The sequence below is a fragment of the Myiozetetes cayanensis genome, unplaced genomic scaffold, assembly GCF_022539395.1.
Source record: "Myiozetetes cayanensis isolate MyiCay16 unplaced genomic scaffold, myiCay2020 scf6-25, whole genome shotgun sequence".
In the NCBI taxonomy this organism is placed as follows: Eukaryota; Metazoa; Chordata; class Aves; order Passeriformes; family Tyrannidae; genus Myiozetetes; species Myiozetetes cayanensis.
Window position 1 is genome coordinate 45,163,361 of NW_026087853.1, and position 24,402 is coordinate 45,187,762.

General features: G+C 37.2%; 1 protein-coding gene across 4 annotated transcripts in view; it reads right to left on the minus strand.

The window, feature by feature from the left end:
* CHID1 (chitinase domain containing 1) overlaps positions 1–24,402 on the minus strand; it is a 105,262-nt gene that overhangs the window by 46,495 nt on the left and 34,365 nt on the right. For all 4 annotated transcript variants that reach the window (XM_050336911.1, XM_050336908.1, XM_050336912.1 and 1 more), the window contains 2 exons: positions 21,518–21,619; positions 20,118–20,273 (listed from right to left, as the gene is read on the minus strand). In XM_050336911.1, coding sequence (XP_050192868.1) covers positions 20,118–20,273; positions 21,518–21,619 — 258 coding nt within the window. The remainder of the gene's footprint in view (positions 1–20,117; positions 20,274–21,517; positions 21,620–24,402) is intronic.

Below are 24,402 nucleotides of genomic sequence, written 5' to 3' on the forward strand. Positions count from 1 at the left end.
CACAGACGACTTCCAAATCGTGTAGATCAGGAATTCCACATATTGCACAGCATAAATGCAACTGAGAACCACCACCAGACAGAAGTGATCTGTTCCTTTATAGTTATTCTACTGAAAAGCTGTTCTTCAGTTTAATATTCTAGGGAAAAATATCTTGATTTTTAGTAAAGAATAAGATTAAAGGTACCCTTAAGAAAAAAAAAAACAAACCATAACAACCCCAAAAAAAACCCCTCCTACAAACACTAAACCACGGAACAAAGAATTCTCTAGGTTGTGCACAATAGAACACAAATGTGTGTCAACAACCAAAGCAGGTGAGAAGTATTTTCATACTCCTTTGTTGAAACAGGTACAACTTTCCACCGCAGAAATAGTATGTGTGATGCCTGACTAAATCTGTAAAACAAACTGAATTCCTGGCTGGAATTTTCATCACTGAACTCCATCTGGGTATTGAGTCATTGACCACTACTCTCTGGATGCAATCATCCAGCCAATTCTTTATCTGCTGACCAGCTCATCCATCTCTCTCCATCTTAGAGAAAAGGTTGTGTGGGGGATCATATCAAAGGCATCACAGAACTCCAGATAGGTGATATTCACACCTCTTCCCTTATCCACCAGTGTAGTCCCTCCATCACACAAGGCCACTAGATTGGTCAGGCAGGACTTGCCCTTGGTAAGCCACGCTGGCTGTCCCAAATCAGATCCCTGTCCTCCATATGCCTTAACACAGCTTCCAGGAGGATCTGTTCCATGGTCTTCCCAGGCACAGAGGTGAAGCTGAAAGGTCAGTAGTTCCCAGAGTCCTCCTTTCTACCCCTTTTTATCTTCTCTTATGGTGGGAGACTTTGCCTTGAGGTCCATCCACTCAAGAGATGTGGGAAGAGAGCTTGCCAGAGAAGACTGAGGGGAAAAAAATTGTTTAGTACCTCAGGCTTCTTTCTGTCTGTTGTTACCAGTTTGTACCAGTCGTGTTCATCAGGGGGGTACATTTTCTTTTGCCTTCCTGGCACATATCTGCAGAAGCCCTTACTATTACTTTTTGCATCCCTTGCAGAGAACAGCTCTAGCCACGCCTTGGCCTTTCTGAGCCCATCCCTACACATACAGGCAGTATCCCTATACTCTTCCCAGGATACCTGTCCCTGCTTTCACTGACTGTGTATTTCCTTCTTGCCCTTTACTTTGACCAGCAATTCTTAACTCATCCATGCGAGTCTCTTGCCATCCTTTCCTGATTTGTTACAACTCTTTTGCTCTGTGGAAAGTGTCCTTAAAGATCTGCCAGCTATCTTCTGTTCCTTTATTCCTCTGTGCAGTTTTCCAGGGAGTCCTATTGACTAACTCCTTGAACAGACGGAATTTTGATTTCCTGAAATTCAGAGTCCTGACTTTATGCTTCCCCTGACCCATATCCCTCAGGACTGTGAACTCCACCGATGCATGATCACTTCAGCCCAGGCTGCCTCCAATCTTGATGAGCCCATTAGCTCACTTGCACTGGTCACCAGTAGGCCCAGTATCACATCCCTGCTGGTAGGGCTGTTTATTACCTGGCTTACCCTCAGTGCACTCCAGGATTCTCCTGCAATACCTACAGCTCACTATGTTGAGTTCCCAGCAGACACTGGGGTGGTTGAAGTACCCCAGCAGGACAGGAGCCCACGAGCAAGAAGGTTCCACCAACAGACTCCCCTTGATTGGGTGACCAGTAGTGAACACCAACCACAAGGTCTTCTTTGTTGCCTCTGTCTCCAGTTCTTCCCCACAGGCTTTCAACCTGCTCACAGTTATTCCTCAGAGACAGCTCTTCACCTGGGCTGTTGGACATGTCACCTTTTTAGAGCAACACACCTTAATTCCTTTGAGGTATTTCACTGGTGTTTCCCTGTTGGCTCCTATTATCTCAGGAGCCCCTGGCTTCTCTGTAAGACTTCAAGTGTGCTCCAGTGTACCCAGCACATTGCAATGCTGAGGGCCCTTGCTAGCACTCCATGCCTCTAAACCTGGCATGTCATCCCACAATTTGTCCCCCTCTCGCTTCAAATCTGGTTTAAAGCTCTGTCAATCAGCCTCACCAGCTCATGAGCAAAGACCCTTTCCCCCTTTGACAAAGGTGAGTTCCATGTGACACCAGGAGGCCTGGTGCCATATAGCCTATCCTACGACCAGAAAACCCCAAAGTTTTGTCACACCACCCACAGAGCTATGTCTTAACAGACTGGACCCATCTGTTTATTCCAATATTGCTGCCCACAACTGGGCTCTGAATTCTCTTACCACCCATCCAAAGGCCTTGACATCTCTTTTGATTGCCCTTGGACAACGTGTTGCAGCTTCATTCTCATCCACGTGGAAGAGCAATAATGGGTAATAGTCCGAGGGCTGTACTAGGCTAAGTTTCCTAGTGATGTTCTTAACCCAGGCCCCAGGCAGGCAGAAGACTTCCCTAAGAGGAGGGTCTGTCTGGCATATTTGGACCCTCTGTTCCCCTCAGAAGGGAGTTATCTACCACCACAACCCATCTTTTCTTCCTTGTGGAGATGGTTGTCGTACAGGGAGCAGTCTTTTTTGACCTTGCAAACATCTCTTGTGTAGATGGCCCATTATCTACATCATCCATTGACCTACCTTTCACATCCAGAGCCTCGTAACTGTTGTATAGAAACACCTGGGAAGGCAAGGTGGGCAAAGAGGGGGTTGCCTGCTGCTCCAGGAACATACTTGCCTCCATTTACTCTTTTCCTTCAAGTTACTGCCTTCTGCAAGGCAGGATGAGAATAAAGAATCCCCTTGATCTTGTGTTTTTTTCTGGTGGCTGTTCCTGTTTCTGTCTCAGGGAGAGCAAAGCACAGTTTTGCCAGTCTAACTCTTTCTCATTTCCCTACTAATGACCCCGTGTTCCACTCTTGTACTTTGAAATAGCAGCCAAATATCCTAATAATGGTGGCTGATAAGCGTAGCTCTGAATAACAAAGTGCAATGTCTTTGAAAATACTGTTTTCCATTTCAAACAAATGACATTAAGCGATTCAAAAGCATTATTTCATGCTTCTTATAACAGCCACATGAAATGGAAATTTCTTTTTTTGCTCACAGTAGCAGATGAATACACACAAAAATGTATTGCTAGTAAAGGGTCATTTACTTCTTGTTTTATAGATTTTAACAGGCATTAACATCAAGCTTGAGTAGAAGCTATGTAATATGACTGATGTAGAATGAATTCCATCTCACTTAAATTATTTTGCAGTGCTTATTCTCATTAGAGGAGAAAGCTCCTTAGGTCAAAAGACAATGGAATTTATGTTTCTTTCTATCTTAGACGCTGAACTCTGAAATTAAACACAATGCTTTAATATCTGGATGCATTTAGACCTGTTCAAATAGGATTTAATATCCTATAAATAGCAAGCTCTAAATTATCACTGGTACAGAGATAACTCTTGAAAGTGTTATTATATTTATAGGTAAAAAGTACATCATATTCTATACATGCAGTGCTCTCTGTACACATACATAGGAAACATTACAATTAAATAAACATTTTTATACTGCAATTTCTACCATGATAAAAGCTTTTTCTATCAAAACAACATTTCTGCTAATTCTAAAGGGAAAAGCACCTAAGAAGTTACCATATCAGTGAAATGAAATGAAACCAAATAAGGAATCTATTAACTTCTGGAATAAGAAATGCTAATTCTTTAATGTTCACTGGCCTTTTGGGATTTCTAATAGGCTGAATCTAACATACTGTGGGATTTTAGCATTGACATGTTTCTAACGAGAGGTTAATGAATCTAATCTCTCAAACCATGGTGAAACACAAGACTGGGATTCAAGGAGCCAGTTCTGACAGTGTTTGGCTGTGTTCCAGTTGGGTTCACTTATTCATGAAGAAGTTTCCATCAGACGCTCTACTTCTTACTGAAACATGAAGTGAGTTGGAAAAGAAAGGTCTCTGTGGTATAGAAGGAACTGTCAGCAACCCAAGGCAAAGGCCAAATTAAAATTAAAATTCATTAACCTTAGCATCTGTCAAGCAGTTTCAAAAGGAAGAAGCAGAAAAAGAAAAAGAAAGGGTGAATACAGTAGCCTGAGACAAACAGAATGCTACCTTTTACCTGTTCCCCAGAAAACTATCTATAACATCAATGGGCTTAATGCTCTGAGAGCAGTATCTTTGATAAATAGAAATTATGTAACGTAGCTAAGTACCATTCTTCACTGACAACTCCTTTGTCTACCTGACATTTGAATGTGACAAGAATACCTTTTTCAGTCCTAAATTATCTATGGTCAAGGAGAAAGCATGCCACCAGCTACGTCTACCCCTCAAAAAGCTGCTGCAATATTCCCTGAATGCACATCCAAGGAATCACAGTGAGAAATGCATAGGCAAGACTTACTCTAGACCATCTAAATACACAGTTCACAGCAGACAAGAAGACCCTCAGTTCCAAAAACAGCAAAGCTTCCTACACCTTGAGTTTTACATGGATTCTCTGGTAACCAGCAACCAGATTACGGTGGGGAGACCTGCTCTCTTCACAACCCTAACTTAGCTCTGCTAAGCCGTCTGTATTCAGAGAAGTTTGCTTATCTTTGAGAGCATCAGTCTTTGTCAAATTTGAAGTAGTTCATATATCCAAAAGGCACTGTAGAGAACCGCATGAATAAGTTGACCAACAGAAACAGCATAATATTTATTAAGAAATTTAGAAAAATATTAATAATCTGGATGACCAAGTGCAGAATATTCAAGATATGAAATTTATCAAAATAAAACCAAATCATGTATTTGAACACTAGCATATATGTAACATGCATAAGCAGCTCAAAACTAAATAGAACTCAGTGAAACTTCAAGCTCATAAAGAGTTACTACTTTTTCATTGCTAGTTCAAAAATCACTCCTTGGCATCTCAATGCATAATTTACTTCAGCTCTGTCCTCAAAACAGCTTTTCTTTTTTTTTTTTTTTTTTGTAGAGTTCTCTAACAAATTCTTGGATTTTGTCTTTATACATTTTACATTTCCTAGCAACTGAAAGCACAGTTCTCCAATTTAACAGTGCCATTTACCATATGGGTAAATAAATAAATACATTTTATGCAAGTCCCTCAGCCAGTCTCACTGCTTTTCAAATGTTGCAGTTGTGAATGATTAGCAGCTCTCATTTATCTTCCCCTGCTTAGCTGTCTTTTAAGTTTGTTCTTGCCTAAGACACAGTTCTTTTTCAATACAAGCAGATCAGAATGATCAAAAGTCCTGCAATATTTTCAATATTTTATTTATATTTCTAATTTATTTTAGGATTAACATGTTCCTCTTCCCCTCAACCAGATCTTGAGTTGAATTTCAGATGCTAATCTAATTCACTTTGTTTGGGAACTCTGTTCCCTTATTTGGATTAGGTAAATTCCAACTCTGGTACCAGGAACGTCCCTTTTTGGTACTGCAACACTGTGAGAAGGTTTAAGCCACTCTGAAAGCAACACACTCACTACCCACTTGAAGTATTCTTATTTGAGAACTTTTTATTTCAGTGTGTCAAAGTTTGCAAAGTATGTAGAAATTAGAATGATAAACAGGATCACTTTCTTAAACTATGCTTTAGCACAGGGTAGGAGAAGAGAACATGCCTGGGTATGGTAAATGTTCCAGGAGGTGAATGTACAAATTAAAAACATGTAGTAGAAGTATTAAAGATTTTTAATAAATAGCTTAAAAATCACATAGAAAATAGCAAGCCTAAATAAAACAACTTCTAATGAGATTTACACCACTAGTACTGTTACTGGACTGTCATTTGTTTCCAGCACAGAAGAAATCCATTAAAATGGTCCTCCAGTACTGCTACAAGACAGTATTATGTATCTTTCTCTGACAAAGATTATTCTTTCTTGGACAGACAGCATTCAAAACTTCTACTCTGTACAACAGGATAGAAAAGAGAAAAAAATATACTACCTTGGAATCTCCTCAAAGTCATTTCAAAGTAGGTGAAAATATTACAACATCTCCAGACAATCCTTGAACACATAGTCCTCAGACAACCTTCTACTACAGAGAGGACACTATAAAATGGCCTTCTTTGTTTAGCTATAATGGAGGAAAATGCTGCCAACTAATATCATGCAGGAAGAGAAAGTATCAAATGCCACCATTTTAAAAATCACATTTTCAAAATCTGAAGCAAGATACCTTGTTGTACAATATTTCAGGATTATTCTTAAAAATAAACAAAATAAGGAAAAAAAACTAAAATAAAGTAACTTGCCAAACTCTAAATTTATTTCATTCTTTTAAAAGCTGTAAAAATGGTCAAAAAAAATCTCCCTTTCAAGAAGCTATCAAATAAGGCAGAATATTCTATGATTTCCTTTTATTTATTCTCTCCCAGTAGCTCTGGTAACCATAAAGAGAACAGAATTGTTATCCACTGGAGGGCTGGAGAAAGGCTGATCACCTGGATCATTTCATGGGATGATTCTTGCATTGTTACTTGCATGATAAAAATTACGTACCTGAACCAGTGCTAGTATGAAGCACATTGAAGAAGCAAAAGTTCAGTTTACTTCCCATGAGAGTGAATTATTTTTTCCCCCTAACTTTACTGCAATCCTGGTGTAGGTTTTGCTCATTTACCAGATTCCATATTTGCCATTTTTCCTCTCTGTCAAAGATCTATCCTCCAGAAATTGTCTGGAGCGAAAAGGCAAAGCGACTTAATTCACGAAGATTGCCTTAGTTTCTGGTTTAATATAAACAACTATTAAGAATTGGAAGTTGCAGAATACAAGGCAGGAAGTGAGGTTAATAGGAAGAGCCTTTAAGAGAAATCAGAGGAATCAGGAATCAAGAAGAATGAGAGATAATGGAGAGAACTCATTAAATAACTGACTGAATGTATGTAATTAAAGTCATTCAAGAAACTGGAAATTATTAAAAGCTGTTATTGGGGAAGGTAAAACAAGTCTTTGCTTTTGGTGAAAAGACCAAATACTCCTTCTAACTCCTCAAAGCCACCTTCAAGACAGAAGCATAGCCCAGTTAAGGTTTCCAGCTGACAACAAAATATTTATTATCCTATTACTGCAGAGTGTTCTTGAATTTTGCATTACCTATTTTCACCATTGTTCTGAACAAAGCACCACTGGTGTTTTAATTTTAATTGGTATCTTTTCAATCTTAGATATGGAAGCTCTACAAAAGCACAAGCTGCATATTGAAATGAATCCCAAATTGCTTAATCTGTACTAAAAATCTCAATATTTGCCAAAGTCCAAATGCTCAAGTTCAAAGTTCAAAATGCTCTTACCAGCATTACTCCTAGAAGTAAAATAAAAACTTGTTTGCTTTTCTAATAGTTCAAATAAAAAAGAGGTTAAATAAACTGCTAAGGTTTCACAGTGAAGTCATCAGCATCGAGAAAGGGAATAAAAAAGAGCAGGTATAGATCTATTAAAAATTCTGCCTTTTCGCCACTATATTAATTTCCTTTCCCTTTATAGACATAACCTTGATTTTTTTTTTTTTTTTTTGCTAGCTAAAGGAACAAGGGTCCCTCTCCACAGATGCCTCTTTTGAATATGTTTTCTTATCATTTGCTTTCCAAGCTTTAGAACAGTTCTAGTCTCATACAACAGCTTACTTTGGAGGGCATGGGAAGCTTCGCTCCCCCCTGACATAGCACCATCAGTTATCATAGTTAGCATACTGACTGGAAATACTGATTTCACAAAAATACCTGGGAGGAGGTTGTAGCCAGGTGGGGGTCGGTCTCTTCTCCCAGGCAATCAGCAGTAGGACAAGAGGGCACGGGCTTAAGCTCTGTCAGGAGAGGTTTAGGTTGGATATTAGGAAGAAGTTCTTTACAGAGAGAGTGATCAGGTATTGGAATGGCCTGCCCAGAGAGGTGGTGGATTCACCATCCCTGGAGGTTTTTAAGATGAGGCTGGATGTGGCACTGAGTGCCATGATCTGGTAACCACAGTGGGGTTGGATCAAGGGTTGGAATTGATGATCTCGGAGGTCTCTTCCAACCCAGTTAATTCTATGATTCTGTGAAAGGAAAGGAAAACATTTGCACAGCACTGTTCTCCTCGGATACCATGCTGGCAGTAACCAGTAGTGGAAGACTGAGGGCCTCAGTCTACAATCCCAGCACAAAAACATTCTGAAGGTAGGAAGTCCTATGTCCCAAGGTCAGGTTATTTAAAGGACAGCTTCAACTTGGAATAATTAAAGCTGTATTTAAACAGAAATAGAAACTGCTCAAAGGAGGTGGAAAAGGCAAGGCAGGTTATCTAGCTAAAAGCAAAGCTTCAGGCCACGAGATTTGAAAGTTCTGGTCAAAGGTCTCAAGTGCATCCCTTTAATTTGATGTCTCCTTCAGGACACATCTGATGCCATTCCTCTTTTTTAAAAGTAGCGGAACAATAATTCCAGATAAAGATTCTTTTAATCATAAGTGGTTTATTATTATATTAAACTTGGAGACATGACTACAGAAAAGTAGTCACTACATTACAACTACTAAAATGGCAAAAAAACTAAAGAAAACAGGGGAAAATGAAGACATTTAGTGCCTATCGCACTAGAGCATTATAACATGGTCAGCCACAGCATATCTTATGCCCAATATCCCAATAACTGCAACCACTTGGCTTTTATGCAACCTTAAAAAGATAACTGTACTAAATGGCAAGATGCTCCAGACCTTAACAACTATGAAAGATTACATAAAGAGAATCACTGCTCCACATACAAATGAGCAGCTTTATAAAGAATTTAAATTCAGAATCTGAGCATTCTGCAGTAAATAAGTATATAATTCTATCACTTATGCCACAATTGTATGGTTTTTATTTCTTTCTTCAAGGCCCGGTACCTGTGTAGAAACAGTCAACCTCTTTTTTTACCATTACAACTCAGACTTATTTCTGCAAGGATTTTTCCTATATTTCTCCAAATATTGCTAGTTCAACTTAGCTATAACTGGCTACTAGAGAATGCAGTTAGACTATGAAAAAATAAATCAGCTTTAAAACTGACATTTTAGTACTGAATAAATATATATACCAGCATTTTTCAAATTACGCATTTATATAAATGAGGGAAGGTTACTTTCAAAAGCCTTCTCCTCCCCCATCACTCTTCTTGTCTTTACGTCTGATTTTGTGCCAGCTGAGGACTCATTTTCATGAACAAACAGTTTTTCAATGGATGCAGGCTTTATGTATAAAATATGGTAAAATAGATAAATGTTAAAATGTGTTTCTCGTTCCTAATAACATTCAAAACAAAGATTCCAAGTTGAAACTTTAATGTGAAAATAAGCTTTGGAAAATCACTATCCTGTGAACAAAGAGTTTTATTGTATTAATCACCATTTAAAAAAAAAAATTCCAGCTCAAGAAACATACTATTACTAAAATTCATATACCCAAGAAATCAAAGCTGCCAAAATATTTTAATTGCAGAGATTTCAAAACTCATGCAGGGAGGAAAAGAAACATTAAAACGGTAGATAATTCAATATCAGAATCCAAGAAATATTTATAACCGTGGTCAAAATGTAAACAAGCAAGTAGAAAACATGACCTAGATTAGCTAATACTACTATAGTGGTCTGTGAGAACATTTTGGAATTTGGATACTAAGGAGACAAGAAAAACAATTTTGGAAATAACTCATTCTTAAAATTTTAAACCCTCCATAGAGATCAGAGTGAATTACACTAGATCGCTTCAGTGGATTTTCTACACAGAATGTACATAAATAACAGTGCCACAATTCCAAGGACAACTTCTCATCAAATCCATGTGAACAGAAACACTCTAATTTCAAATAAGAAGCTGTCAACATGTAGCAGAGCAGAAGGGATGATCATAAATTGTGTCCATTGCTAAGAGAATTCTAGTAACTAACTGCAGTGAATTTAAAGAAAATGAATGGAAAAGAAATTATTTAGAATGTAATTCTGAACAGCACACGTGAAAATATGCACATTAATGTCATTTGAAACAAATGGCTCCGTGTAATTTTTTCCATGCTCTAAAACTACTATTTTTTATGACATTTACTCTTCCTTACTATAGCTAAAAAAAAAAAAAAAAAAAAAAAACCACACTTCTTTTCCTGTTCAAGTATGAGATTAGTGAGGAATTCTTCAGAACAAATTGTTTCACCTGTTGCCACAGACTCCCTACTGCTTAAATCTATCCACTAATGCACTGGAAGATTTTATGTTCCTTATCCACTCCTATTTAAACATCTCTTTCTCACAGTACTGTAAAACAGATTCTAATAAAATACTATTTATCTTGGAAGACATTCCTGTACATGGTAATGGATGCTATCAGTCCTTTATTATGCAGCTTGATAACGACCATTTCACAAAAGACTAATGGCAAATGGTTTCTTTGCAAATTAACAGTGGGTTACTTTAAGGCAAGCTCATGATTCAGTATCAGATTTTTGCTTTAGAAACCCACAGATTTTCAATTATTCTTAATACATTTGCTGAATAAATGCTGCCAGTCAACTACAGGGTTCCAGGCACATCTTATTCTTAATATTCCTGTTATAGATTTTCCCAAGGAAGACTCTAGGGATAAGAACAAGATGAAAACTCCTCAATTTTTGAAAGAGGTTTTCAGCTCTGATTGAAATGTATTGGTGGAGCTCTCTGTAAGCTTGACATACTACCATCAGTGGAACAGGGCTTTTTTTTTTTTTTTAATCTGGGGAGAGAACTTAATTCACTTTATTTTTAGCAAGAACCTTCATTTCTCCTGACTCAAATCTAAATTGATTTTCCTAAGACAAAACTTGTTTTGGTGGACAGTTTCCATCACCAGATTGATCAGTTTTCTTTCATGATTACATTTGTGAGGAAGAATTTAAAAAAACCAGCTAAAATACTCTTGAATATAATTGTTTCTAAATCAGGAAAAGTATCCCACAGATACTGCTGTACTTGGCTAAGCCTTAAATGGAAGCACTGTGTCTCTTGCCCCTATCAACTCACAGTTCTGAAAATCTTGTAATTGGCATCTTCAAGTAAGGCTCACAGAGACACAGACACTTCAGATTTAAACCTTTGCAACATGATATCCACTTTACACATACAGATGCTTGTAAGATTGTTTTCCAGGGTCAGCTGTAAGAGAAATTACAAATGACAAACAATTTACCCTAAGTTCATCTTTTACTATTCTACGCACTCCTGTCTGCTAATTCATGTTCTCAAGGGTACACACATCAACAAAAAGAGAATTTTTCATGAGTCTTTCAATATGCAGACTCAAGTACAGAACAAAAACCAGGATAAACTAAACATTTAAGACTGTCTGGACTCAGCTAAGATATACTGTCCAAAAAAAGAAAGGTTAGCAATGACAGTTTGCCATGACCCTATTGTTTTCCCAGGTTTGGTATATAAAGGTCTCCCTAAAGAGGCATGCCTCATTGATTTTGCTCCATCCACTTACAAACCACAAGTGCTAAAACCTAGGACCAATTCTATAGATTATTATTCCCCAAAGCAATCTTGACCTAATTTCCACTGTCAATACTAAAATACATTCCACTTCTATATTGAGTTTGCTCAAACTGTCTAGTGTCTCATTACCATAAAATGTAGAATCTAGTGAAATGTAACTATACATATAACCATTAAAACATATTCAAAGCTGTGCAAGAATATGGAAAGTGATAACTTCGTTGACTTTTACCTTTCTTGATTTATGGCTCCAAGTGATCAGTGTATTATGAACAGACCTCTAACCCACAACTACTTCTCAGCTGGAAACATTTTATTTTCTGAAGCTACTAGGGCTCAAAGCCCAGGACTCACAGACATTTGCTTTCACTCACAGGAAGAAAATACTCTTGTACACTACTAATGTCTCTAAATTTGGTAAATACAAGGAAACCCTAAAGATAAGATGACTTCCTCTAGGTTTTAACCATTGTAGGAAATGAATTTATATTCAAAATTGCAAGCACCATCTGTCACCTAAACCCCATCCTCTATTTAAGGTTGGCAGTAGGACTATTCCCAGTCTTACACAAACTGGATCACAGAACTTACAGACTCCTATTTAGCCCTCTTGCCCAATCAGCATCCTCACTCACAAACAGGCAAGTGAATGTGCCTGCTCTAAGCCTGGCAATACAGCTACCTTGCACTTTACAAGAAAAACCATTCTAGAGGAATTTTCTTTTTCCTCTCAAACCTTAAGGACAGGTAAATAACAAAAGGCAGAAGCTATTTTCAAAAGGTTTAAAGAGATGTAGTATACAGAGATAGTTTTACTTTTTTCAAAGACAGTTCCTTTCCAAAATAGTGTAACAAACCTGAAATTTGGTTTAAACAATGAAGTGCCATACATAAAAATGTAAGAAATGGGTAACTATTTAGGATATATAGATATATTTTGGGCATAATCTTGTAGATTTCACTGAGTTTTCAAATAACTCATTTGTAATAACTTTCATAATATTGTATTTTTTACTAAAAGTAGATGAAGTATCAGAGTCTGCCTTGATTTCCATTTTAGCCATGAACAACACTGCATTCCAGAAAAATTCTGAAATGCAACTCTCCTAGTTCTAGAGCTCAAAATCCAAAAACTTACTTTAGCTCTAATTTATTACTCACTATTTCTAGACACATTCTCCTAACATAGACATGAATCAATTGAGGGTGGAAAAACTCCACTCTGCTTGCTAGCATTACTAATATACTGAAATATCTCATAAAATCATAAAGGAAAAATTTATTGGACCTTGTACCAATACTGAATGTTATCACCAAAAACCTTTTTCAATCACCTGCCTTGTAATTCCAAGTGTAAACAAGCTGTTTGCACAAATCAAAAGCTGTTAATGTTGTGGAACATACTTGCAGTTCTATTACTTCAAAGACTGTATAGCTATATGCCCCATTACGATTTCCTGCAAGTATTGCTTCAAGCCTATTCCTAAATCTTACATATTTCCACACTGGCTCTTCCCTTGGTTATTGAGTCCTTCTATTGGTAATTAAATGACTCTGCACACTTTGCTGCTGTAATTGCTACTTTCCTCTAGAATTGCAATAAACATGCTCATTTATTCTTGCCTTCTGAAACAACTAAAAAACAAATTCTTGAGAAATGTAAAAGTATTTTTACAGACATTTTCCCACTGCCTTATGTGAAGAACAATCAACGTAACTTTACTGTTTTAGTTTTTTTAATTGTCCTGTTTAAAAACATTGTGTCAACATGAAAGGAGGCATTTGGATTGTGTGATTCTGCCTATATCAAACTTACAGTTCACATCAGGATGGAGCTTTCACAATAAAACCTAGCACCATATTTCAGTGTTCATGGAGCAGTCTCAGAGAGCATAAAATTGATGCTTTTTTTGGATGAAACAACTGCAGAAGTACTCAAACTGCTAATGAGTTTCAGCCCATAGGACCAGACTAGAGTCAGCCCAAAGAAGAAAAGCTCCCAAGGCTCATTGTGTAAGCGCTAGGTCCCTGGCACCACTTTTCATAGAATCACAGAATCAGTCAGGTTGGAAAGGACCTCTGAGATCATCAAGTCCAACCCTTGATCCACTACCACCACAGTTACTAGACTATGGCACTCCGTGCCATATCCAGTCTCATCTTAAAAACCTCCAGGGACAGAGAATCCACCACTTCCCTGGGCAGCCCATTCCAATGCCCAGTTACCCTCTCTGTAAAGAATTTCTTCCTAATATTCAACTTAAATCTCCTTTGTGGCAGTCTGTTTGACAGCATACAAATAGCCAAGTAACAAAGACATGACTTCATTAAAAAAAAAAAAAGGGGCACAAAAAACTGTGCTTTAGCAAGAATTACTATATGTTTCAGAGCTTGCTTTGGAAGCTGTGCTCTTTAGCAAATGAAGAAGTATATAGCTATAGCTGTCTTCCTCTAAATTCAACCAATTGAAATTACATTTGAATTACCAAGAAAGTTCATTCCAACTTTTAAAACTATGCTGATGATGTTCAGATCAGATTCAAAAATCCTATCTTGATTTTAAATCTGACTGCTTCCCCAGTAATCATGGCAATTCAATTCACTGAGCAGATTAATGTTAAAAGTAGATAATAAGGATTGCAAGATCATTTCAAGATTAGAAAAACTCCAACCTATTTGCTCTTAAAATAAAAACTTGTCCATTTAAAAAAACCCAAGCATAACATCAAACAATGCCCCTCCTTCAACAAAATATAAATGATCTCATTAGTGTCACTTTTCGAGTAAGAGAATAGACAATCAGTCTAAAACTCCAGTTTTTCTTTTTTTTTTCCTCCCCTCAAGAAAAGGTAAAAAACTCTTCCTGTTTAGAAGTAAGAGAAAAATATATCCAGCTGCCTGAAGCCAACACTTTAGCCTCTGCATCCATCAGTGGCTTCGAGGTCCCAGGGTAGGCTTCACCCAGGCTGCTGTCTTTTGGCTCCAAAAGAGGACTTCATGCCTTCAGAATCAGAAGCTTCCCAGATGAATCTGTACTGCAGACCATCCAACAAGGCAGCAGAGTGCACTTAGCCAGCTCTAGGCTAACTTGTACAAACCCACCATGCATTTTTAGGAAGCTTTTTTAACACTCATCTCCAATTGATTCGCAGTGGAATTGAGCACAATGAGTACCTTGTGAGGCACAGCCAACACCAAGCAAAAACAAATCATTATCTTCTCAGCACAGGGCATGAGAGAGGATGGGGCAATGGGAGCTAAGGATTCATAGTGGAGTGATCTGGTCACACACAGTTATCTGTTATATGTTCTTTATTAACCATCACATATTTGAAGAGATTCAGTCAGAGCTAGTAGTGGCTTTTAGTCTACCACAAGGCTACCAAAGGCATGAGTTTCTTTCACTCTACACTGGGTGCAGACACACCCACATACAAATCTAGGAACATAAGTAAATTTAACTTACAGTAAAGGTTTCTGGCTCTTCTCTTTGTTTTAAACCACAGAAGTAATTTTCCTAATTTCATCATGCTAGCTTCTAATGGTTTGAGTACAACAATGAGACAGTAAAGAACTATATCCTTGTTATTTTGTCAACATTTAACTGCCTAAATATTGCCTCCAGCAAATCTACTATCAGCAAAAGATCCTGAGACACAGAGAAGAGCACATTTTTAAGGCAGATGCACTGAGATATACACACTCCTCCATAGCCAATATGTCACTGTACAACTGAACTTCAGAACCAATCATTTGCTTAATAAACAAAAGCCACCTTTCCCTCATTTCAAAAGAAATAAAGAATATGCTTTACATAAAAAACCACCTAAAATAGCTTTTGTATTTACCATCATATTTATAACCTGGATAAGCTGAAATATGACCATAAATTTACTTCATAAGACATTCTATCCACTTCCAGCTAACAGCTCACACTCACCTTCCATTCCTAAAGGGATGAAAGGACAGATATACCACGGAAGTCACACAAAACAGAATATCCCAGAGGAAATTTACCAGAATAAACCTTCTGAAACACTCTTGAAATATTTAGATATTCGTAATACAGAAATAACTTCAGATTTCAGGCCCAACTGTAACTTCCTCCCATCACTGCCATGATTTGACCATCTGACCCAGGGGTACAATTTAAGAAGAAAGAGCTTAACAGTTTCTCCAATGAAACTCCAGGAGAGCTGATCAACAGGCCAAAACATTCAGTCTTACAGAGCTAATTGGTCAATCAGTTTATTTGAAAGACTAGTATCTCCCCAACACTATATAAACAATGAGAAAAATGGATTAAATCGGGAGACAGAATCCTGGCATACAGGGAAGCGATGGAAATCCTGGGAGAATTACAGCATGAAGAGAAATGCTATGAAACCCTTGCAGCTTGAAGAGTAAAAGTGTTCCTGGCAGTAGCTTTTTGCTAATCTTCTATAAGACAAAATCATGAGTCACAGTTGGCCCAAATATTCTTAAATTGCTGCTAATAAAGCCACTGCCATGATAATACAAAGAAAAAGTTCACCTCTAACTGTTTCTAAGTACCACTTTTTATGACCTGCTGTTTACAGAATGGCAGGCAGCCAATAAAATTCTCGGTAGAACTCTATATCCTCATACTGCTTGCAAGCCATCTTATTTTCTGTCTCTGAATAGCACAGTGCATTGTCAAATTAGTTTCTCCCTTGCTTCATCTGGCAATTTATTATATCAATCTTCTTAAATGTTTAAAATTAACATAAAAATCCCTATTCAGATTACTTTAAATAAAATGTAAGCATACACAGCACTGTTTCAAAATAATGGAACTATTCACATATCTATTTTCAACAGCTAAGCCTGGAACAAAAGCAGCTTGAATGCAGAATATATTCAGAAGTTATATATAGTCAGGTGAAACATTAGAGATGTATCTTCCCTCTTTCGACACTACACAAAAAGAAGGAATAAAATAATATATTAAATAATACATTAAATAATAATAATGCATTAAACTTACAGGGATATGCTCAATCAAGAATGTTGATTTATTAAAGGTAAGCAACACGATTGTCAAATGACAGCTTTTGATTTACATTTCTTATAATTCACAGCTGGCAATGAAGTCTATCAGTGCCCCTTTGGCCCAGGTCATAAGGGATATAGATTTTAGATGGTGTGGAATGAAAAACACCACCACACTGTTGTCTAACCTCCCATGAGAATACAAAACAAAACTGCAATTGATATGTAGTGTCCCAATGATTAAGCGAGATTCCACTGAGCAGACAGCTAAAGGCAAAAAATGTACACTGGAAGTAAGAGCTCGTGAGATTGAGGGGCTTGCTGACCTACTACAGGTCTCTAAAGAGGACTCAGAGGCAAAGATTCCTCAGAAAGACTAAACAATTTCTTAAGCTTCAGGGTATACTGAAGAATTATTTACCCAAGACATCCACTTTTGAGGTGAACAGGAAATACTGCCAGGTTGCAGTATCAACAGAGGACATGCTGGAACCAGTTGATCATTAGAACAGCAAGTCAGCAGCACCAGGTGGTTTGTTCAGGTTTCAGTACAGTGGAAAGTTATAATGACTGCATCTTAGTAATTCCGACACCTGATTCGTGACAGCCAGGGGGCAGAAAACAGTGCCAGAAGCACTAGAGGTGATTTGGGGAATCACAGACACAAAACCTTTATTTCCAGCTTAGGACTTGATGCAAATTATGTCACAATGAAATAAACTTGAATGTAGCTTCTCTCCACATAACCCACAATGGCACTTGGTTGATTACAGCATCAGAATGTGCTATAATCTCTGAGATTGACTCACTGAATTAACAAATCACAATTGTGACTGAGCTGCAAGACAAACACATTGTTACTGCAGTTATAGAAACTGTAGTTCCTACTGTAACACCCAAGGACAAACTATTTTGTGCTGTGAGAGAAAAATTGTTTTCATTTCATTTAATCCTGAGATACAGATATATATACATGCAAGAATATACCTATACACTTATTACTTCTTATGGTGTGTATGAAGGAAACAGGATATTACACAGAAAGGTTGTATATCTTTTCAAGTACTTCTACCTTTAGATTACATTCTGCAATAAAAAACACTGCCAAATAATATTTTATGCAAACAGGGATTCTACTGTAAGTTATTTTATGAATTTCTAGACTGAAAAAATATGCAGTGAATGAAATCTACCTATGTTCAGAGCCTTCTTTACATCACCTAATTCCTATCCTAAAGAAAAACAAAAACACGAGACCAGCAAAGGTTTCTGCATTCTGCATTCAGTCCTATGCATATGCTTTACTAATCATCAATTTAAGTGCATAATACATTGACATAAAACAACTTGAGGATATACAGTTTGCCACTGAATCTTGCAGTTCTCCATCTTTGTTCTTAAAGAGGATCAGACTCCCATAAATATGCTTCAACAAAGCAGTGTGCACCTTACAGTGAGCTAAGGAGCACTGACACGTTGGGTACTTGTACATGCAATAAACTTCAGATGCAAAAACTTAAGCAGAAATCTACACAAAGCTAATACTCACCATACTGCACTTAGCTGAATAGATTTTGAATTAATTTTAATACCAGTACTTTAGCTTAACTCCACTATCAATATAACATATGGAGGGTGCCTTAAAGGAGTCGTGAATCAATCTTCAAAACTTCTGGCAAGCCAAAGGACTTCCTTACAAACAGCCTGATACCAATTAAGTGGCAGAAAGCTGATTTTACATTACAAACCTTTCTCCCCCTATTTTCTCTATGCCAGAAGCTTGGCCTATTTTGAAGCTGTTTTACCTTGAATCTATTTTACCATTACATTACTACACATGACATGCACAACAAAGACTAAAACGTAACTGTGCATGCTCAAAACTATGCTTCTGGAAAAATAAACTTAACCATTGAGCGGTGGGTAAGGCAGCACATTAAAAAAGAGTGTGTTTTATGTATAAACTCAAAGTCATTTAAAGACTTTGTCCAGAACCTTGCTCCTGGTAGATATCTGAAAAACCGCAATCATGATCTGTCAATGAAGAATGTGTTAACAGGATCATTCTCTGTATAAAACATACTGTCCCACACTGTGCACCAGTGTCCTACATACAGGTAAATATAGCCTATTTCAGTAAAAGTTAGAATTATCATACATGAGTCTTAGCTAGGCTATTTTTGCCATTGATTAAAAAGCAACATGAATTAATACCATATGAAATTATTACTACGAAAGAAGAATCTATGAAAAGTAAAAGTAGATGCCATCCTAGTGCTCAGTGTTTTTTTCAAGGGGAAACTTCATTTCACATGTTGCTGTTCAGAAAAAAAAGCAAGAACCTTTTATTGTGCTAGATAGTGCTATACTCCTACTTGCACAAGGAACTGCAAATATTACAGTGCAGCTACATAATTTTGCTGAGCTTGTATAATTAGGTCTGTAAATCAACAATGTTTTCACTATTGAGTATTTTTCCTGCCTAATCACTACAACTAACTTTATAGAAATCATTCTGAAATACTCTCTATATACCTTTTGCTGTAGACAATGGCTTTATTTTCTCCTTCTGTTATTCAGTCAGATTCAAAACACAATTCAGCACTGGGAAAAAGCTCTGTATAGAGTATCATACTCCTGCAAAGAGCCAAGGAGAAGCAGGAAGAGAGTAGAGGCAAGCACAATGATGACAGTGTGTGTTTGCATAGCTGAAGGTACGGACACAAAAATTCAGAGCCTTGCCTTACACAGTCCACCTCAGATAGCATTTCAATGTTTAAAAAGCAATCTGTTATTATATTTAAATATTGTGGGGTAATGAACTTAGTAACCTCTGAAACTTTAGCCACCTTGTGTGCTTTAGGTTTTTTTCCACTTGGCTTGGTTCTATTTCAAAATACAGCAGCAAATTTCTGAACAAACCTAATTTTCCTGCCAAATTCATTTTTCTTCTGGCTTGATGTACTATACCCTGAATGTATTTCTACAAAGCTTGCTGTTATTACAGGTGGTTATTACCCAAAACTAAAACCATTCTCCTCTTAGAATCAATATAAAATTTTAAGCTAGCTTTGGAATAGTTCCCTTTATCTTGTTACAGATTCTTTTCTCCAGATGTGCTTCTTGCAGCTTTTGCTACGGAAAAGAAACTTGATGGTGTATTGCTGTCTGAAACCAGTATCAAATTCCAAAGTAACAGGTAACAACTTTGGGAGCTGAGAGAAACAATCCTTAGGACAACTGCATGAACTCCCAAAATGATACAGAGCAGAACATTTTGACACCAAGATGGCAACCTGCATGTACAAACATGGATAGAGGAAAGGGGGAAAACTACATGTATCATTTTTCCATAGGATTTCTGACAGGATAACTGTGCCATCTATCTGCATTTCTGTACAGTGAAGAGAAGTTACAGGTCTTACTTTAACTGGTGAGCTACTATTTCAGGTGCAGATTTATCACTTTTGCCATTTCTATGTTGCTAACACATCCGTATTTCTAAGCAAGAATACTCATGAATTTTTAAGTTTTGTGAGAAAATATATTATACATAAGTACTTACTATCCAGAGAAGTCATACCTGCTGCCAAGGATTGGCTCCCCAGAGGGTCCCGAAGCAGAATAGTCCATGCCATAGAAATTCAGCCCTAGAAGTATTTTATTCCTCCATTTTGAATCAGGATCCAGTACTTGAACACAGGCTCGTACCCAGGGAAGGGGGGAATTTGGACCAGGTCTGTCAAGTTAGCAAAAATCAAACAGGTTGTCAGAAAAAGTACATGTTCGCTCTCAGCCTTTTCTTTTGACTTGTGCAATTGTAAAAAAGCAAATTATGGCACACAAAAATCGGTGAAGATGAACCTATAATTCTATGAAGGTTAAATGCACATTCTTCAATAGGCTGAAGTGTTCAGGCACAAAACATGCCTGCCCCACTCTTGACTTTGTAATTCAATTCTAAAGTGCAAGGACATAAAACTCCTTACAGAGAGTAAGAAGTTTCCCCCAGCACATTTTCTCCGTCACTGGGCCTTGTACAATGCCTATGCTATAATTCAAAACTCTGTGTCACTCCAGTTGTTTTCCAATATCTTCATCCTCAATGCTTTTACTGTCAACTGGCAAAACATTATGGGACAAAATCCACTATTTACTTACAGAAAGAACTATAAAATTATGACTGGTAAGCAAGGCAGGGTTCAATGATTGTTTAACACTTACTTATGGGAAAAAACCTAAAAAGGCAATAACTTAACAAAAAGCTACATTAAGAAAAAGAGTATAGCCTTAACACACAGAGTATTTGAATTGTTGTGTATCTAACAGAACTAGTGCACTCATTCCATTCCTATCTCTTTGGAGAGGAGAGCAGGTTTTCCCTCAAACACTTGCTAATGTGATAAAAGGTACTCACTAACATGATAAAAGGAGACATATATTCAAGTCTTACAAATATCAACATCTACTCCCTACTAATTATCTGCCTCAAAGCCTTCATGATATCTGTGCCATTAAAACCCAATATGCTAATACAGCAGAGGAATGTTGCTGGAAATCATGTCCATGTTTAAAGGCAAATGAATTATCAATTGTGCTTTAAAGCTAATTTGTTCGACAATGATATGTTGTAGATTATTTGTGTACCTATCATGCAGAACTGCGCTAAATAACTCAAAACAAAAGAACCTGGCCTGGAAAAGAGTAAGTGTCGGGTTATCCTTCTAAAAAGATAACTCTTTAGCTCAAGTACAAAGTCTTTCATAAAATCCAAACCCCAAAAATACACTGCTGTTAAACATGTGCTGAGTTATGGGTTTGTTCAAAAGTCACCTACCCTAACTACTAATCCAGAACTTTGGTATCTGGTATCTGATCACAACACACTATCCACTTTACTAGAAAAAATTAACTCATACTGTAAATTTAATAGTGACTTAACAGTTCCTTCAACAACCTTTCTAATGTTAGATGGAGTCTTACCGATGTGGTGCTGAATAGTCATATGTCATGAGACTGAAGCTGTCTATTGCTGAGGCCAACTGATCGAATTCCTTCTTTGTGAACATTCCTGGTTGGTTAGTCCTTCCAAAACAAAGCAAAACAGAAACAAGAGGAAGAGATAAATTACTACAGTAACCTGGTTTATTTTCTCCTTTGGGTTTTTTTTGATCACATTAGAAAAATCTTTCACTCTGAGGTGGCCAAAAAAAAAAAAAAAAAAGAAAAAAAAAGAAGATATTTCAGTGCCATTCTTATAATAAATGTCTAAGGGAAAAAAACCAAATTTAATGCTAGGTAGGTTGCCAGTGGGAATAATCACACTTCCACTGCATACTTACCAAATAAGCATTTCTGGCATGGCTACAATACTGATTATAAGGGCCACAGACTAATCAAATTGCCTTAGGTAGCAATCAATTGAACTCTAAAAGTTTTTGCAAAACCTTTAATTGCTTGGCCTGTCAAACTGGCTTTGACACTTACAAAACTAAGTTCTCTGAGGCATACTTAAATAAATGGATGGGTGTAGCTTTTGAGAGAAGAATATAAACCAAAGATAATTTTTTTATTAATCTCAAAAAGAACAATAATTTCAGCTTATGCTGTACTTAAGAAAGACTATACAAACCTGTTTTCTTTAGACAAAAACAGATCCATTTCTTTCTTTGTGGGGGGGAAAGGGAGGGAAGGAAGAAATCCATTCTATGACCTTCTCTGGACTAAAGTCTAGTAATGCCTTCAGCACATCTTTGTATGAAATACTGAAGTATGAAATACTTCCCCCTTTCTTTTGCCTATCCTTGATTTACAAAATAGAGCACTGGATTATTATCTACCTTAGCTTCATGGGTGAGAGAGAGAGTGTATATTTTGTCAGTTTTGGACTCATACTGGCTTCCTTCAACCATTCAAGCTGGAAACAATTAATTCACACAAAAAATCCCACTGAATCTGTTTCAAAGAGAATTTGCAACTTCAAACTAGCAGCACCAATAGCACAGCAGGGAACATAAGCCAGCCTTAATCACATTGCAAAGATGGGACTGAACTTAAAAGGAAAAGCTGCTGCCAGGAGAACCATGTCCTCAGCCAGAGGGTTCTGAAGCATGCTAACATGAAACAAATAGGTAGAGAAGTAGCATATTGTCCTAAATAATCCAGGAGAGCAGAGTTCATAGGGGGTCATTATAAAAGGGAAAAAAGGTGGTTTAACAGGTGCAAACTCTGTAATGCACCTCTGCTATTCAAGGGGCAAGGATTGTGCAAGATTCATCTAGAGAGCAGAGCAGAAACACTGAAGAATCCAGACCTTCCCAATAATATCAGAAACTGATACTTGCTCTAGAAATTAGTAGGCAATCCCTATCTAGACAAGGTAAACTTTTAAAACCACTCACATTCCATCCTAAATGTAAAAACTAAAAAGATGCTCAGTGACAGATGCCAGTAATAAACTGAAAAATCACATTTTTTGACCCTTAACCCTTTTGGATCAGTTTGCAAATTCTACATCCAACAATATGTGCTGAGTGGATCACCAGAGCATAACAGTGTTCATTTATCACTTTACAAGGACACTTTCTGTTTCATTGCACTGGAAAAGAGATGAACAGAGTACAAGTTACAAAGTGGGGCGGATTAAATCACATAACATGCCTGTTGTGTTACAAGAGAGCAAAGCATGAATGATACGTGTAAAACAGGTCAATGAACCTGACCAAACATACCCTGGATTATGTAGCTGTGATCTGCATGAAGCACAGTGGTATTGTGGAAGTCTCAAATGTTCTGAAACAGTGATATGCTAGTCCTGGGAAGGAGAAATCCCGTCCCTTTCCTTCCAGGGTTTTAACAAATTAAAACAAATCCTCACTTCTGGAACCTGTTGGGTTTTTGTATAGTTATCTGCTTGTCATTTAATGTAATTGCCAACTACAGTTGTTCTACAAGAATTTTAGAAAAAAAAATCAAAAAAATCTTTGAAACAATGTCATGGCAACTTGGATGTCTGTAGGCAAAGCAATTCCCCAGTGCAAACTCCAGCTAAACACATTTTCATTAAATTGATTGTGATTACTCATGAGGGGAAAAGCATAAAAAGTAATTATAATGTGTATTAGGTATTAGGGCAAATTGGATTGCTTTATAGATTAAGCTAGGTATACTTTAATGGAATTTGCATGTGTAGCTTAAGAAACACACAAGTTAAAATGGATTTTGTCATCATTTTCTCCAAAGCAATCTTGCAACTCAACTACTTCCATGACATAGGAAAGCCGTCTAAGTGGCAAGGGCATAAATTTCCAACTTGGAACAAACCCAGCAGCAATGAACACGCTTTGTCCATTCATGTAGAGTTTTAAAATACCACCACTCTTCACAAAAAAGCAAGCACCCCCCACCATTTCAATGGTGAGTACCACCAGTCAACTCTGCTAGAGTCAAGCACTCTGGGAAACTGTCCATTGGAGCAAAAACCAGACTATTTGATTCATGCCTTTAGAATTGTTCTGAGTCAAGAAAACCGGCACTCAAGGATAAAACCTAAATACTTTTCAACAGCTATTATGCTTAAAATTTGAGGCTTTCCAATCATCCTGACATTTAATTGCAAATTTAGCTCAAGAATAAGTATGTTGACGACTGACTACTTCATTGAGAAACCCAGCAACAAAAAAATTCAAGAGAGTTGGCATCGTATATGTGAAGTCCATTAAAATAATATTTCCCATATCTAAGTCAAAAGCCTGTCATTCTTTTAAATCCTGAATACCATTTCCAAAATATTCAGTAAAGAGCAGAAATTTCATTATCATCATTTATTAGTTCTGTACAATATACATAGAATCATTGAATATGCTGAG